This window comes from Pan paniscus, chromosome 11, assembly GCF_029289425.2.
Source record: "Pan paniscus chromosome 11, NHGRI_mPanPan1-v2.0_pri, whole genome shotgun sequence".
NCBI lineage: Eukaryota > Metazoa > Chordata > Mammalia > Primates > Hominidae > Pan > Pan paniscus.
In genome coordinates, this window is record NC_073260.2 from 80,813,956 (window position 1) to 80,832,020 (window position 18,065).

At 42.9% G+C, this 18,065-nt stretch overlaps 1 protein-coding gene across 5 annotated transcripts in view; it reads right to left on the reverse strand.

Annotated features, from left to right (window-relative positions):
• The window catches only part of TLE1 (TLE family member 1, transcriptional corepressor), a 107,034-nt gene that overhangs the window by 71,250 nt on the left and 17,719 nt on the right, over positions 1–18,065 (reverse strand). For 4 of the 5 annotated variants that reach the window (XM_008963855.4, XM_003811447.6, XM_008963850.5 and 1 more), the window contains exon 5: positions 1,372–1,434. The exons of the other annotated variant lie outside the window; for it this stretch is intronic. In XM_008963855.4, coding sequence (XP_008962103.2) covers positions 1,372–1,434 — 63 coding nt within the window. The remainder of the gene's footprint in view (positions 1–1,371; positions 1,435–18,065) is intronic. 5 annotated transcript variants of the gene reach the window in all.

Here is an 18,065-nt window from a genome sequence, read left to right on the forward strand (position 1 = left end):
GATCACCCTTGTTCACAAAAGGGGTTCATAAGTTTACAGCAATTTTAAAATATGCATTTTACAGCCAGATGCAATGGCTCATGCCTGTAATCCCAGCACTTTGGGAGGCCAAGACAGGGTGAGCCCAGGAGTTCAAGATCAGCATGGGCAACAGGGCAGAACCCTGTCTCTATTTTTAAAATAAATAAATAAAATACCCATTTTAATACCTAAAACTTTAACATTAAATCCGTTGATTGGTTGATCACTTGTCTGATCAACCAATCTTGACCCACCAGTCATTTTCGGAAACTCCTGGAATTCCTCTCATTCTTTTATAGCCTTTTGATTCTTTACCCTCCACAAGGCAAAGGAAGGACTCCAGCCTCAGTTCAGAGATGGAAACTCACCCCACACCTCCCAACTCCCAACTCCACCCACAAATAAAAACAAAGCCATAAATTTACTTTGGGAGGCATGACAATGTAACATAGAGCCATGGATCACTAAAGTCTAACAACTACTGATATACTCAAAAGGCAGACAAATCTATCGTCATATCAGACAGACAAAGGTTATGGTGGAAGAGGCTGTTACAACAATAATGAGATGGTGACCATCCGGCATGGAGCAACAGGTGCCAACCAGGATACCCAGTATTCCAACTCCTAGTCCAATAAACTTTCCACCCTGCGTGAAGATGCATTCATCCCGTGCACACTTAGAACACGTTACAGCATTTACTAGCTTATATCCAGAAGGAAGGTAAACTTTTCAAGGCAAAGCTAAAATACAATAGTCTTGAGTCAATTTCATAGATTACTCATATAAAGAGATTCCTCCCTCAAAGAATGTTATGATTAAACCTCTATGACTTTGTAACTAAACAAAATAGCTTATACATGCATATGACTCAGTAAGTTAATGTATTTTGGACTATTATCATCCACCCCTTCAAGGACAGCATTAAGACAACTGCCTTGATACATAAGTACAACAGAACTATCTGCCTCCATAGTAAAGTCTACCTTGATGGAACCATTTGTAAAAGTCAGTATGAGAACAGCTTTCTATTTAAAAGATATAAAAGACACCTGAATTTTCAGTAGCTCTCAAGCTTATGCTACTTAAAGCAAAAGCTGTACATTGGATAGTCATTTTGCAGTTTTCCACAGGAAAAAAAAAATTAATTTGGGGGTTGAGCTATTGTCACCATTTCTACAGTGTGCCCTCAGATGTGTTGGATAGACTAGCAGGGGGTTTACACACTTCAGCTGTAACAGATGTTCTTCACACTTGTTCCTTGTGATAAAATTAACATCTTAAAACTAGCTAATTTGCAAACAGAGAAGCAACATAATTGCACTTTAACAGCTGAACAGTTTTACTTACTTCCTGAGACAGAAATGGGATGACTTGTGCACAAATCGTATTCAATCTCTTGGCGATTTCAGTCTATAAAGACAAAGCCACACAAATGTTTAGAATACTTCACAATCAGTTCAGAAAGGTAAAACTTCATACCCCTAACACTTCAGTCCTCCTCTCCCTTGCTCTGGAAATGTGTATAAAATGGTTTCCCCAGGTTATGTTACTAATACTTATCTTGAAATAAACAGTAGATATTAATCCCACTTGCAAAGTAAGCCACAACTGCACACTTCATTGTAATAAGAGATGAGTAGTTTGATGGAGTTGGAAAATCTAGGTGGTTTAAGGCTCTATGATCATTTAATATGGTGACTATATATATATACACATATATATATATATTTTTGAGACAGAGTCTTGCTCTGTCGCCCAGGCTGGAGTGCAGTGGCACGATCTCGGCTCACCACAAGCTCTGCCTCCCGGGTTCACACCCTTCTCCTGCCTCAGCCTCCCAAGTAGCTGGGACTACAGGCGCCCGCCACCACTCCCGGCTAATTTTTTTGTATTTTTAGTAGAGGTGGGGTTTCACCGTGTTAGCCAGGATGGTCTCGATCTCCTGACCTCGTGATCCGCCCGCCTCGGCCTCCCAAAGTGCTGGGATTACAGGCGTGAGCCACTGCACCCAGCCAAGTGTACTTTTTCAATGATGGCACACCATGACACATTTATGTCATTATTGCAAGCTCATTCAAGCGGGTGTCAGAAGCCACTGCAGCTGCAGCACTGTCAAAGCAGTCCACCTTTCAAAGATGAGGCCTAAGGTGATAGAGTAGAAGAAAGGCCTGCTGACCTCTTTGCCACTTGTCCCAGCTCTTGTACAACTGAAAAAGGATTTTATTGTTCATAGCTTCCCTAAGTCTCAAACCTTCAAACAAACCAAGAAAACATGACTAAAAACATTCCAGTCTAGAGGGTGATGGTCAAGTCATGATATCCTGAGTATTCGGAAAGTTTCGCCACAGTTCAGTATCAAACTCAAAGACCTCACCGACAGGGCCCAGGGGTCAGCTGAACATAATAAAAGGTGTCCTTAGTGTCTATAGCATGGGCTGTTTTAAAGGAGGCAGGAAAGGCTGGGTGCGGTGGCTCGCGCCTGTAATCCCAGCACTTTCTGAGGCCAAGGCGTGTGGATTATGAGGTCAGGAGTTCAAGACCAGCCTAGCCAAGATGGTGAAACCCCGTCTCTACTCAAAATACAAAAATTAGCCGGGCGTGATGGTGGGCGCCTGTAATCCCAGCTACTCGGGAGGCTGCGGCAGAGAACTGCTTGAACGAGGGAGGTGCAGGCTGCAGTGAGCCGAGATCACGCCACTGCACTCCAGCCTGTGCGACAGTGAGACTCCACCTCAAAAAATAAAAAAAATAAAGAAGGCTGGAAAAACCTTTGCTCCGCTCCACATCCACAGCAGTCCCTCTGCTACAAGGGACAAAAACTGGCAAGAGAGGGAACAGAGGGTACTCTACTTCTAGCCTAGGGGAGGGTCCACCTGCAGCACCTCCAACACCCTACAACAATGCAAAGCAGCTCTGCTTTCCTCTACCTAGGAAGAACCAGTTCTGCTTTTTTAAAAAAGAAAAAAAAAAGTCATCTGTAAAGAGGCCCATCCTTGACCTTATTTATTTCATCATTTTGTCAATGCTTACTAAATGCCACCTATATTACTGAATTAAGCAATGAAAAGGATCACAAGAAAAAAACTTAAAAGCACGCAGTCCATGACCTTGAGAAATAGAGAATGGAAAAAGACAAAGTAGAAATTCCAGGAACAAAGTCGAGCCTGCGGTGAGCTGAGATCGCGCCACTATACTCCAGCCAAGGCGACAGAGCAAGACCCTGTCTCAAAAAAAAGAAAAGAAAAGAAAAGAACAAAACCCCAGGAACTTTACAATCAAGCATATAAAAAACAGCAGCCTTGTATCTTCTAAGATGATCTGAATTAACTAAGCAAAGTCTTTGGTTTTATAAGATTGGATTTAGTCTAACCCAACCCAATTCTCCCTGACCACCAATGAGACAAGGTTACAGACAGACCATGCCTTGGACAAAATGTACTAGAAGGGGAAATGACTGGTAGAGAGAGGAAGCCCGTGCATGACCTTGCTTTAGCCAGCGAGGCAGATATATGCAAAAAGGGTGCAGCTGTACCAGGTACAAAAACAGAACTGGGTCAGCCCCACCCAGTTCATTTGATCACAGCCACCCACTCAAGCTACCTCAAGGTCATGGCTCTCCTCGAAAGCATGGGCAAGGCTTTCCTTTGCAACAGGGTTCTGCACTGTCTATTTGAGTGCATGTAAAGGAGTAGAGATGCCTTTGGTAGGTATCCTACTTAGGTCCTTGCTCCCAACTCCTACCTACCACACATTCCTGCAACACTCTGTACATTCCTCTTCTCGGAAATTCACATTGAAGGTTTCCAATTTTAAAAATGATATATGCTCACTTTGAACTCATACACATGCACACAGATGTATGCTCACTTTGAACTCATACACATGCACACAGATACATATACAGAAATATAAAAGAAAGTTAAAATAACCCTGAGCCCATCATCCAAGGATAAGCATGGGTAACATATTGCTGATTTTAGGATACCATCATTCCAGGTTCTCGCTTATGTGCACAGAAGCCCAGAGTGAGAGAGACACATTTTAATACCAAGGGGTTTCCGTTACATACCCTGCCTTTCTATAATTTGTTAATCAAACATGTGTCAGGGACACCATCCCAGTCAATACAGATTAACAAGTACCTTGAAATATTCCACCATACAAGCATATAGATGTCTAAGTACTATTGACACCAGTGAATATTTATGTTTCATTTAATTTTGCACAATTAACAACTCTGTCAAATAAGCCTCCACACAGATCTCTAAAAGGAATCCCTAGATGTGAAACTGCTGGGTCAAAGTGTATGCATATTTTAAGTTGCAATGCATGCTGCCAAACTGCCCAGCAGAAAAGCTGTACCAATTATTGCAAGTTTAGGAGGGTTCCTGCTCTCCCATCCAGTGTCAATATTGGGTTTTGTTGACCTTCCTTTAATCTTCATCCATCTAATGGATTAAAAAATGACCTCATTTTTATTTGCATTACTTGAATTCTTCCTCTAGTTAAACATCTTTTCATGTATTTATTGCTCCACTCTATGTTTCCTTTCTCCATTCTTCCATTGTTGCTTAATCATTTTTGTCCTTTGGTGGTGCTTCCTTGAATGAGACAAATATTAACCCTTTATCAGAGTTTGCTCAGCTTGCCACTTGTCTTTCAACCTTGCTTAATATGAATTTTTTGCTGTATAGAACTTTAAGTCTTTATGTGGTCAAATGAAAGCATTTTCTTCCTATGCTCCTGGCCTTTAGGTAAAGATTAGAACACACCAATATCATAAAAGCCATTCTTACTTTTCTTCTAGTGTGCTATGGCTGCACTTTTTATGCTTAACTATTTAACTGGAATTTATTTTGGTTTAAGAAAAGATGCCCTCATCTTTAACTATGATAGCAACTATGTGTTACTACCTAGAATGGCATCAAAGTAGACTTGAACATGGTCGGAGTACAGTTAAGATCCAGTCTGAATGAAATGAACTTGTAAGCCTTTAATAATATTAAAGTTATCAAAAATAAAATAAAGAAAAGAAAGACATATGAAAGCAAAGGCAATGAATACAGTGGTCTCTCTGTATCTGTGAGGGATTGGTTCAGAATCCCCCATGGAAACCAAAATCTAAGGATGCTCAAGTCCTTTATATAAAATGGTGTATTTGCATATAACCTATGCACATCTACCCATACACTTTAAATCATCTCCAGATTACTTAAAATACCTAATACAATGTAAATCCTAGGTAAATGGTTGTTGTATTATTTAGGAAATAATGACAAGAAAAAAGTCTGTACATGTTCACTACAGACATAATTTTTTTTTTTTTTTTTTTTTAAGACAGAGTCTCGCTCTGTCACCTAGGCTGGAGTGCAGTGGCACAATCTTGGCTCACTGCAACCTCCACCTCCCGGGTTCTAAGGAACTCTCCTGCCTCAGCCTCCCAAGTAGCTGGGATTACAGGCACGTGCCACCATGCCCGGCTAATTTTTTGTATTTTTAGTAAAGACGGGGTTTCACCATGTTGAACAGGCTGATTTTAAACTCCTGACCTCAAGTGATCCACCTGCCTCAGCCTCCCAAAGTGCTAGGATTTATAATCCTAGCATGAGCCACTGTGCCTGGCCGACGCAATGTTTTTTTAAAAAAAGTATTTTCAAACCATGGTTAGCTGAATTCACAGATGCAGAACCCACAGATACAAAGGGCCGACTGTACTATGTAAGTTGGGTTAGACTGGATAAGCCTGAAACAGGAGGAGAAAAGTTAGAAATCAAAGCTCAAACTGATGAAAAACATCAAAAGCCATACCATATGTCCTGGAAATTCTACATAAATGGTCTGGAGAAGAAGCAAATAGGAGCGATAGAGGAGAGTCTTACCCAAGACTTCCCCTCCGTCTGCCAGGTCTCTAAACCCTAATCTTAAACTATCCTGACAAGCCAGCTTGACTTTTGAGCCAGAAAATCTAAATCCAAGTCTTGGACTGTTCTATTAACAAGCTGGTTTACCCCAGAAAAGGCGCTGACATCCTCTGAAATACCCTGGCTCCTTCACCTGCACAACCTACCTCCTGGCAGGTGAGGGTACACAGCTTACCCAACAATGCTCTGTGAGTCCTAAAACATCACTAGCTCTCCAAGAGGACTTCATGAACATCTTCCCTTCAAATAGTCTGGATTGCAGCAGCATACAAACTGGCAATAATTCTTAGTATTATCTCTTGCTTCAACAAAAGGGTATTCTGGTAAGATTCTTAATTTAGCACAAATTAACAAGTCTCGTAGTGACTTTATTTTATTTATGTATTTATTTATCTATTTATTTATTTTTTTTTTAGATGGAGTCTTGCTCTGTCACCAGGCTGGAGTATAGTGGAGCCATCTTAGCTCACTGCAACCTCCGACTCCCTGGTTCAAGCAATTCTCCTTCCTCAGCCTCGCGAGTAGCTGGGATGACAGGCACGCGCCACCACACCTGGCTAATTTTTCTATTTTTAGTAGAGATGGGGTTTCACCATGTTGGCCAGGATGGTCTCGATCTCCTGATCCTCGTGATCCGCCCACCTCAGCCTCCCAAAGTGGTGGGATTACAGGCGTGAGCCACCGCGCCTGGCCTCTCGTAGTGACTCCTGCCCATGCTTCTATTCTTGATTGGAGTGTGCTGGCAGGTTAACCTGGGTATTTGACCCTGCTGCCTTCCACCTCTTGTAAAGGCTAGACAACTCCAGTGAAAAACTGAGGGCTAACTGTATTTCCCACCTAGAAATAATTTTCCTACCCAATGATGAATACCTATTTGGTACCCACTAAGTCATAATGCTTATAAACTTTCCCTGTGCCTAGATTTTTTAATACTGTGTAAGGCAACAACAATAAATCTGCATTCAAGAGCTATCCACAAACCAAATCTGCATGAAACCCTCCACTCAGAAATGTAAGCAGCAGGATGAAGGCTCCAGCAACAAGACTTTCTTCACGGATGGCCACCGCCTACTGAGGCAGGAGGAAGCAGGAGTCCAAATTACCTGTCTACAACAGTCTTTCATTCTCCTTACCTATGCCAACTCTCCTCACTGATTTGCATATGGTAATACAGTTAGCCCTCATCATCCAAAAATTAGGGTTTGCATCTTGGCAAACTACTGCTAGGTGTTCTATGTTAAGTCACTTAAACCACTGGGTCCCAACCAGGTCTCGTACTTAACAGGATCACCACCAATCTACTTGAGAGTTTCATCAAAATCGAGTGAGCTGATGAGCTGGTATGTAAGGTAAGGTATACTATTCCAAAGTGCTGTACAAATATGAGAGATCTTCCCAATCCCTCAAGGCCTGCCTCAAATTCACTGAGAAGCTGCCTTTCCCCCATAACACCAATAAACGCACTCTTCTCTAGGCCCTTCAAGATCCTCCACAGCACTTACTGTCATTTGGTAAACTAAACCTATGTGCTTAAAAATCACCATGTCATACAAAGAAAGCTTCCATACAGTTTCTTAACAGCTTTCTACATAAAAGCCTTCTCAACACAACAAGATGGGAAGCATTACGAGAACACGACTCCTACTAAATACTGTGACACATTTCTTTGCTGTACCTCCCCTACTAAAACTGATGCCAGGGTACATATTTAATATACTTTCAAAGTCATGCCTCAATGAACCAAAACTTAATCTCCATGCACCCCTAAATTCAATGGCCAAGGTGCAACCAGATAAACCATTACTAAACAGTGCTAGACAAAGGCTGTTCACACAAAAAAAAAAAAAACAAAATCATACGTTGGTAAGTATAAAATTCATGTACATGTATGGTTTTATTTTTTTATTTTATTATTATTATTTTTTGAGACAGAGTCTCGTTCTGTTGCCCAAGCTGGAGAGCAGTGGCGCGATCTCGGCTCACTGCAGGCTATGCCTCCTGGGTTCATGCCATTCTCCTGCCTCAGCCTCCTGAGTAGCTGGGACTACAGGTGCCTGCTACCACGCCCGGCTAATTTTTTTTGTATTTTTAGTAGAGACGGGGTTTCACCGTGTTAGCCAGGATGGTCTCCAACTCCTGACCTCGTGATTCGCCGGTCTCAGCCTCCCAAAGTCTGGGATTACAGGCATGAGCCACCATGCCCAGCTACATGTATGTTTTAACTGAGCGGAAATACAGCCAAGGACCTCAAGAGATCAGCAATCAATCAAACTCTAGTGTATTCTGCGACTTTTAAATTCAAGATATGGCCAGGCGTGGTGGCTCACGCCTGTAATCCCAGCACTCTGGGAGGCCGAGGCGGGAGGATCACGAGGTCAGGAGGTCAAGACCATTCTGGCTAACACGGTGAAACCCCATCCCTACTAAACACACACACACACACACACACACACACACACACACACACACACAAATTTAGCCTGGCGTGGTGGCACGTGCCTGTAGTTCCAGCTACTCAGAAGCCTGAGGCAGAAGAATTGCTTGAACCTGGGAGGCAGAGGTTGCAGTGAGCTGAGATGGCGCCACTGCACTCCAGCCTGGCAGAGTGAGACTCGGTCTCAAAAAAAAAAAAAAAAAAAAACATATATATATATATATATATATATATATATTTTTTTTTTTTTTTTTTCAAGATATGGTCTTCTGAGTAGCTGAACTTAAGAGTTCAGGGTTCTATAATTCCTAAAACCACCTTTCCTACTTCTCATACTTTGTCTAACTGCAATACGGAGCCCACTCCTCAGCGCCCGCACACTTCCCCACTACACATACAGTAGTGCATAATGAGTGCTGTTTGAAGCTCAAAACAGGGTGAGGACTGCTTAAAAGTAATTGCCCATGGGCCTCAAAGTAATCCAATGGCACCTTGCCCAAAGTCAGCTTAGGGAGGGGAAACTCGACCAGCATTAAATTGCAAATTGATGGATCATAAAAAAATGGTGCTTATGCTGAGGGCTGGCAAACTGATCTTCTGGTTTCTTTGAACCAAGCGGGAAGCCAAGATAAAAACACAGTGGAGTGTTGGTAAGAAGTGTCTGGCAACAGATACATGGGCAAGAACATGAAAACAAAGCACACAAAGGAAATAAACAGATAACCTCTAAATCCCTTCTGACTAGAAGTTTCTGAGTCTGTGAAATGACAACCTTAAATCCACCCCCCAAAAAAAATGTACACAGAAACCTCACCGGCAACCAAACAAAAATGTAAATTTTGTTGTAAGTAAGGTAGGTCATTCAGGAATTTAAGGCAGTTTTTAAAAAATTAACAAAATCCAATGATGAAGCATCCTCAGGGAAAGTGGAACAATCATACGTTACTGATGACATTAAATTGGTAGCGCTGTCTTGGAAGGCAACTGGGCAATGTGTTTCAAGAGCATGAAATTATTCAAACCCGTTGGTAAGGCTTCCCACAGCTAAGAATTTATCCTAAGGAAATAGTTCAAATGAAAAGCATTCCATGCATGAAGCTGTTCACTGCAGCACTAGTTTCAAAGCGAAAAGAGAAAAAAACAGGTAAAGATGTAACAGCAATTCAACACATCACAACCATCTACCGAGTTTTTGAGAAAGTTAACAAATCAGTTGTCTAATACTAAGAGAACAGTTAAATACGCTACACACCAACCCACAGGCATGGCAAGTAGCCATTAAAGTCATACTTTGATAATGATGCTAAAATGACCAAGACATTCACTAGATGATGCAGGAGACACGGTGTTAGTATTAGTGTGCCTGTTTTGTTTGTGTGTGTGTGTGTGTGTTTAAAGGGCCAGGCGCTGTGGCTCACGCCTGTAATCCCAACACTTTGCGGGGGCCGAGGTGGGTGGATCACCTGAGGTCAGGAGTTCGAGACCATCCTGGCCAACATGGTGAACCCTGTCTCTACTAAAAATACAAAAAAAATTAGCAGGGCATGGTGATGCATGCCTGTAATCCCAGCTACTTGAGGAGCTGAGGTGGTAGAATAGCTTGAACCCATGAGGCAGAGGTTGCAGTGAGCCAAGATCGCACCATTGCACTCCAGCCTGGGCAACAAAAGTGAAACTCCGTATCAAAAAAAAAAAAAAATTAGGAAAGTGGCCAAGCACCGTAAATTGATATCCAAAATTAAGAGTAATTATGCTGAGGTGGTAGGGCTTTTAGTGACCTTTTTTCCTCCCTCCAGTGACTTGGAATCATTGCCCTTGATTTACTGTTTAAATGTTTTTGTTGTTGTTGTTTTGAGACAGGGTCTCACCCTGTTGCCCAGGCTGGAGTGCAGTGGCATGATCTCAGCTCACTGCAACCTCTGCTTCCTGGGCTTAAGCGATTCTCATGCCTCAGCCTCCCGAGTAGCTGGGACTACAGGCGTGCACCACCACGTGCAGCTAATTTTTGCATTTTTAGTAGATGGGGTTTCACCATATTGGCAAGGCTGGTCTCGAACTCCTTACCTCAAATTATCCACACGCCTCGGCCCCCCAAAGTGCTGGGATTACAGGCACAAGCCATTGCACCTGACCAATTTACTGTTTAAATTTAATATTTCATCAGGAAGGGAGATAAGCGCCGTCAGGCTCACCACGTTTGCGATCAACAGTGTTGCTGAGACACAACAATGCTGGCAAACCTGGAACCATTTGGGTACCCAGCCCTCTTACAATCCTCAAATCACAGGTAGAAAAACAGAGGTCTAAAGGAAATGATTTGTCCAAGATCATAGAGCAAGATTAGAAGCCACATATTCCCTGCCTAGTTCTTTCTCCAGAAAGCAGAAGTTGAGAATTGGGAGATAAAACAAGAAAGAGCTGATGAACTCGGCCCTGCCTGCAAAGCAACGCAGCTGCTGAAAGGCCATACAGCCCAAACAGGGCTGCAGCAGCACAAGGACAAGTCCGCATGATCCCTCAGCCAACAAAGGGACTACAGAAAGTGCCTCTCATCTGTCAATGACAGGGTCACCGTGCCCTTGCTACCCTAGCAGAGGTATCTGCACAGAATAGACTTTTTTGTTTTTTTTTTTTTGAGATGAAGTCTCGCTCTGTCGCCCAGGCTGGAGTGCAGTGGCACAATCTCGGCTCACTGCAAGCTCTGCCTCCCGGGTTCACGCCATTCTCATGCCTGCCTCAGCCTCCCGAGTAGCTGGGACTACAGGCACCTGCCACCACACCCGGCTAATTTTTGTATTTTTAGTAGAGACGGGGTTTCACCATGTCGGCAGGATGGTCTCGATCTTCTGACCTCGTGATCTGCCCACCTCAGCCTCCCAAAGTGCTGGGATTACAGGTGTGAGCCACCACACCCGGCCAGAATAGACATTTTATAAGGGACCACAATTATAAATTGCAAACCTTAAGTAAATGAGTTGCAGCCAAACTCCACTTTAATATTCTCCTTCACAGGCAGAAAGAATGATGCATCAACCCTAACATCAGACCATCTGGCCCACCAGTAGAACAAAATCCACAAACACATCTCTAGTTCCTGAAGATGACGTCTTATTTTTATACCTAAAGAAAGTTAGGAGCCAGGCATGGTGGCTCATGCCTATAATCCCACCATTTTGGGCGGGATGGATCACTTGAGGCCAGGAGTTTGAGACCAGCCTGGCCAACACAGCAAGACACTGCCTCTACCAAAAAAAAAAAAAAAAAACTTAATTAGGGATACATGAATAAAAACTGTGTACCAAAAATGATACACACAAAACACTGCAAATAATCTTCCAATACTCTCTTTCCCTTCATAGGAGAGGAAGAGTTCTTTGCCAAGAGGCCTCCTTCAGGATATCTGCTACTCAGAGTCTTAAGATTTCTCCCATCACAGTGCCTTGCTCACCAATAGCTCATGAAAAGGTACATTCATCTTTAAATCAAACGTGTCTGAGTAGCTTTTGTTTAAAATATAATTATGCCGATAAAATAACTAATCACATTTTGGGGAAATCCAAATTTAAAAAATGTGGGGAGGTCGGGCACAGTGGCTCACGCCTACAATCCCAGCACTTTTGCAGGGCTAAGGCAGGAGGATCCCTTGAGCCCAGGAGTTTGAGACCAGCCTGGGCAACATAGGGAAACTCAATCTCTCTTTTAATTAAAAAAAAAAAAAAAGTGAGGTACCTTTAAGTTGACCTTATAATGGATAGTGAGGTTATCAGTGGTTCTCAAACTCCAGCGTACACTAGGATGGTCTTGTGCTTATTAATACACAGATGACTAGGCCCACCTGCGGAGTCCCTGTTGGAGTCTAGGCCTGAGAATATTCATTTCTAACAAGTTCCCAGGTGACCCTGAGGCTCTTGGACTGGGGAACATGCTTTGAGAAGCACTGCCATCTATTTCAGCAGCATCTACTGCTTAGCACCTGCCAGGTGCTCTGACACCCACTCTCTAATCTTCATGTGGACACCAGGTCCCCTGGGAGAACAGACTAAAATAACTTGCCTAAGATCAGAACAAGACAGTGGAGAGGAGAGGTCAGGCCTGTCTCTCGCCAGAGCCCTGCAGCAACATGAGAGCTGCCCTCTCACACATTTTTACAAAACACTGAGGCAAGAACACAAACCGGGGGTGTAGGAACACATTTGCCTTCTGTGGAAAACCTCGCACAATATTCATTTAAGTTATTCCACCCATGGCAATGTAATCTCGCCCCTTCTTCAAGCCTGTGATTAAAACAAAACAAAGAGTACCAGATGACAGAAACCCTTTAGTGGCTCAACTAATCAGAACACAAGTCACCAATTACTGGCAGATAATAACTTTTATGTTCCATCTCCCCCTCACTTGGCAGCTCCTGCAGCATTCTAAATCTGAGCTCTCTCCAACTGGGCCCAGATACTATCCTTTCACTCCTCATCTTTCACACTTGCAGTTCTCTGAAAACAAGGAGGGGTTAAAAGAAAGGAAGGAAAAAAAAAAAAACCATGCTGAAGGCTGCTCGGGCAGAGATAGCAACACTAATTGCTCCCATTCTCTAGCTCCTCGTGAGGCAGATTGCAGGGGCCTGCATCTCCGGAGAAAGCTCTCCTATCTTCGCAGCAGCTCTCAGCAGAGCAACTCAAGTGCCCTTAATTGTTTATGTTCTTAATGCAGAGGCTCTTGAATGCATTCATTTTTAATAGCAGGCTTGAGTGTGGGGCCCATCAAAGAATGACAAAGCAACTCTATTCATTGGTTCTCCTTCCTGCAATGATGGTCTTTTGATTTATTTGCAAATGACAAGCTTGCCAGGCCCCACTTGAGGGCTGCCCTCATTTTTTTTTTTTAAAGAATTCAGTTGCATTTTCCAAGATGAAGTTGAGTCTGCAATGCTGTTTGTGTAAATTTTTCCCCCTTCAGTTCCGTCTAATTAATGACTTAAATGTTTTGACCCAACTGTTGCCAAGCAGAGCATTTGGGCTTTAATTTGTCATTTTGGTAAAGATGCATCTTTGACAAAAGCATCACAGCTGTTTTAGTTCCTAAATAGCACATTTCCATTATTCAGAAACCCTTGTTATGGAGTTCAGAAAGAGCCTGTTCACAGGAAATGGTATTGACTTGTCCCAGGATGGAAAAAGGACAGCTTTTGGTGGGCTTAAAGGAAAATGCACTCTGTGGTGGAGAAAGAAATCTTTCTCCAAACTCTGCAGAGTGAATCACAGATCATCACCGTGAAGTCATCACCTACTCTCCTGTGGAAAGCAAGCAAGCCTCTCCCTGGGCCACACCCCAAGCAAGCCTATACCTTTAAACCTCTTCACATATCTTAGTCATTAGAGAGCTCATAAGAAATTAGGTAATACCATACAATGGCAGGATTAGTGGGAGGAAAAGTAGACTACATCATCATCATCACTGGTTGAAGGTTAAAATTACAATTATGAAACTAAAGTATGCCTGTGTAGCCAGGCGCGGTGGCTCACACCTGTAATCCCAGCATTTTAGGAGGCCGAGGCAGGCGGATTATGAGGTCAGGAGTTCAAGACCAGCCTGACTAACATGACGAAACGCAGTCTCTACTAAAAATACAAAAATTAGCCAGGCGTGGTGGTGCACACCTGTAATCCCACCTACTCAGGGGGCTGAGGCAGAAGAATCGCTTGAACCCGGGAAGCGGAGGTTGCAATGAGCCAAGATCACGCCACTGCACTCCAGCCTGGATGACAGAGCAAGACTCGTCTCACAAAATAAATAAATAAAATAAAATAAAATAAAATATGCCTGTGTAAATAAAGACAAACGCCTGAAGCACTGGCTCACATCTATCAGCACTTTTGAGAGCAAGGTAAGAGGATCACTGGAGAGCAGGAGTTCAAGACCAGCCTGGGCAACATAGTGAGACCTCATTTCTACAGAAAAATTTTAAAAATTAGCCGGGTGTGGTGGTGTGGCCTATAGTCCCAGCTACTGGGGATGCTTAGGCAAAGGATCACTTGTTCGGAGTAATCCTTGGTTTGGAGTTTGGAGTTTTGATTAAGCCACTGCACTCCAGTCTGGGCAACAGAGTGAGATAAAAATATGTAAAAATCAGCCGGGCATAGTGGCTCACACCTACAATTCCAGCACTTCGGGAGGCCGAGGCAGGTGGATCACTTTAGGTCAGGAGTTTGAGACAAGCCTGGCCAACATGGCTAGAAATGCAAAAATTAGCTGGGTGTAGTGGTGCACACCTGTAATCCAGCTACTCAGAAGGCTGAGGTACAAGAATCGCTTGAACCCGGGTGGCAGAAGTTGCAGTGAGCCGAGAGATCACTCCAGACTGGGAAACAGAGAGAGACTGTCTCAAAAAAAAAAAAGCAAAAAGCAAGTTACCTCTGAATGTTTCCCTAACACATTGAAATCTTCAGCCAATCTAGATGGTAGAAAAGGAACTTTCTGCACATGGGCCATGCTACAGCTGAATGACCCACATACATGAGTAACAGCTGCCACTCTCCTTCCTGAGCAACTTCTTAGGGAAAACAGCTCTCTACAAGGAGATCTAGGCCCCCAGTGCCACATAATGGCTCCAAGTTTGATATATGTATCAAAGCCATTCCTGGCCCCTCAAACTCAGTGCTGAAACTTCAGCGGGGAAGTCCCAGCCCTTAAGCTGTATTCCTGCTCCTCCAAGCTGAGCGGCTGGGGAGAGGTGGCCCTTTGGGAAGGAAGATAAGGTTGCTGCCTTCCCGGATGGAACCTGGAATTATGTTTTTAATCAATATCACATGCCAGAAAACCTGCAATGCTCCGCAACTTACTCTCAAAGTAGCCAGAAGGACACTCAGACCCGGGCGTGGTGGCTCACACCTGTAACCCCAGCATTTTGGGAGGCTGAGGAGGGTGGATTGCCTGAGGCCAAGAGTTCGAGATCAGCCTGGCCAACGTGGTGAAACCCTGTCTCTATTAAAATTACAAAAATTAGCCGGGCGTGGTGGCACATGCCTATAATCCCAGCTACATCAGGAGGCTGAGGCATAAGAATTGCTTGAACCCAGGAGGTGGAGGTCGCAATGAGCCGAGATCGCGCCACTGCACTCCAGCAGCCTGGGCGACAGAACAAGACTGCATCTCGAAAAAAAAAAAAAAAAAAAAAAAGAAGGATATGTAAAGGAAGTTGGAAGTTGTGGTGGGCAAGGGTAGGGATTAAAATTTGGAGCCACTGAGGCAGAAAAAGAACCTGTGAACAGTTAACAGTCAAGAAGTTTTATTTTCTCAAAAGCATTTTAGTCACGATTAAAATGAAATCTGGGAATGTTAGCTAAATTTTTCAAAGCATAACCTTTGGAAAAGATTATTTTAAGTATTTAGAAGAGAGTAAGCAAAAGGATCCTAGATGACAGGTGCCATGGTGTATGGATTCACAGAATATTGACTCAGCCATGCATGTGGAGGCAAACAGGAGTAACATTTTAAATACAAATTACTTCTTTACCAAAAAAAACCCCAATCACTGCATCATTATACAATCCACAGAGGAATCTAAGTAAGAGAAAAATAATCACCATTCCTCCAAGATAACAATCAACCTACTTTCAGGATGGGAAAAAAAGTGTCGTATGGGACAGAATCTATTCAGGGTTACAGGGACTGACCAAAAATACACATAATTAAAAGTATGCCAAAAAAAAGGCCTTCATCCCCTTATGCTCAGTCATGTCAATTTATAATTTTAAAATTATAAAGCCTTACAGTATTGTCTAAGATATACTAGGGGAGCATTAAATAAGGAGAGAGGAACTGAAGATAATGGAAACGAGAACAATTTATAAACCAGGGGCCACCAGAAGTTACCACTCCTGTAATTCACAAGTTATTTTACAAGTGGACAAATCAATTTATATGCTCCTGTGTGTTTTTAGAAAACATCCTAGATATTCTTCCATTAATTATGTGGGTTCCAGGACATGTCAATTCTCGTTTCCCACAGCACCAGAAACCAAATTTAACCCACGTATTCTGTTACACTGGTCTGCACTTGTGTGGTTCCCACAGGGCTGGGCTGGCTCAATAATGCTGCACTCCTTCTGGAAGAACAGAATAGACTTTCTGCCATTTGGACTGTGAAACACAGTAATCCACCAGGGAATAAAGGTCAATGTTGCACTTTTGGTCATTACTGAATCATTTGAGATGATCTGTGGTGAGGATGAGAGGAAAATCGAAGGCTGTGAGAACGCTGCAAATGGCTTGACCTCAGACCAATTTTCATCTCCATCTGTCTAATAGACATGTGGATAAAAAGCCCTCCCTCCTTCTGGGCCACTCGGCTGTTTTCAAATCCGTGGCACAAGCCAGGAACCAGTTAAACAATATATTAATGAGGGGAAATAACCTTCTAAGCCACAGACTAATGCTTATTCAGGTTTTAGATCATCAGCTGAAGTTTGGAACGCAATTTTCCAGTCTGCAAGCAGTACTGCAAAGTAGAAATTTTAACTAATACAGAGAATCATCTGCAGTGTAGGGGCATGTGCCAAAATCTCCTCACTTGTACATGCAAATATATGCATGCTTACACCTCCACCCTCCCCCCCTACACCAAAAGACATGCACACAAAGAGGAAGGGCAGTTCCAAAAACTGCGCATTGCTGCTAAATAAATCTTTTTTTCCCCAAGTGTCCAATTAAAGCTGCTTAATCATTATTTAGGCATTTCAATCCTTAGATACAAAATATTCTTGGGAACCCAAAGTCTAATCATCATTTAAGCCATAGAATAAATAAATGTTAATATCCCTGACTTTATACCAATGGTCCCCTTTGCTGGTTTGGCCGATCGACTTTTTAAAGATAATGTTGTTCCACATATAAGTTTAGGCCCCCACAGTATATCAATGTCAAACAACATCGTGTCAAGCTAAGATTCAATTCAGGTAAGTGCCACTGCCAAATTTTCTTGTTCCCAGACGGGCTTTAAGATTATTTTATTGCTTAAAATTTAATTTGTTCCAACTCGTGTCTCCATGACAACGTTGGCCAACCCTGCAAATCATTTGGGTAATTGGATATCTTATCTTTCTATTGCTCTCAAATCGAATGATTCTGCTAGAATTGTAACAGCCAATCAAATTTACAGTCCTCCTGAGTAATAGACTTGGAAAAGTAGCCACATTCATCTCCTCTTTACAGCCATATTAACCAGTATGCGACAAACAGTAGAATCTGGTCTTCAAACTCTACTCCAAATTATAAATGGTGTCAATACCAATATTCTCACAATGCAAAGTCTACACAAAAGTCCCTTCCCTTTTTTTTTTTTTTGAGACAGAGTCTGGGTCTGTCGCCCAGGCTGGAGTGCAGTGGGGCAATCTTGGCTCACTGCAACCTCTGCCTCCCGGGCTCAAGTGATTCTTCTGCCTCAGCCTCCCTAGTAGCTGGGACTACAGGCGTGCGCCACTATGCCCAGCTTATTTTTGTATTTTTAGTAGAGACGGGCTTTCACCATATTGGCCAGACTGGTCTCGAACTCCTGACCCTCCTGACACCTCGTGATCTGCCCACCTCAGCCTCCCAAAGTGCTGGGATTGCAGGCATGGCCACCTTTTATATTGCTTTGAGAAGCAACAATTGTTACTTATTCCTTATTAACTTTGAGCAATTTCAGCACTTTG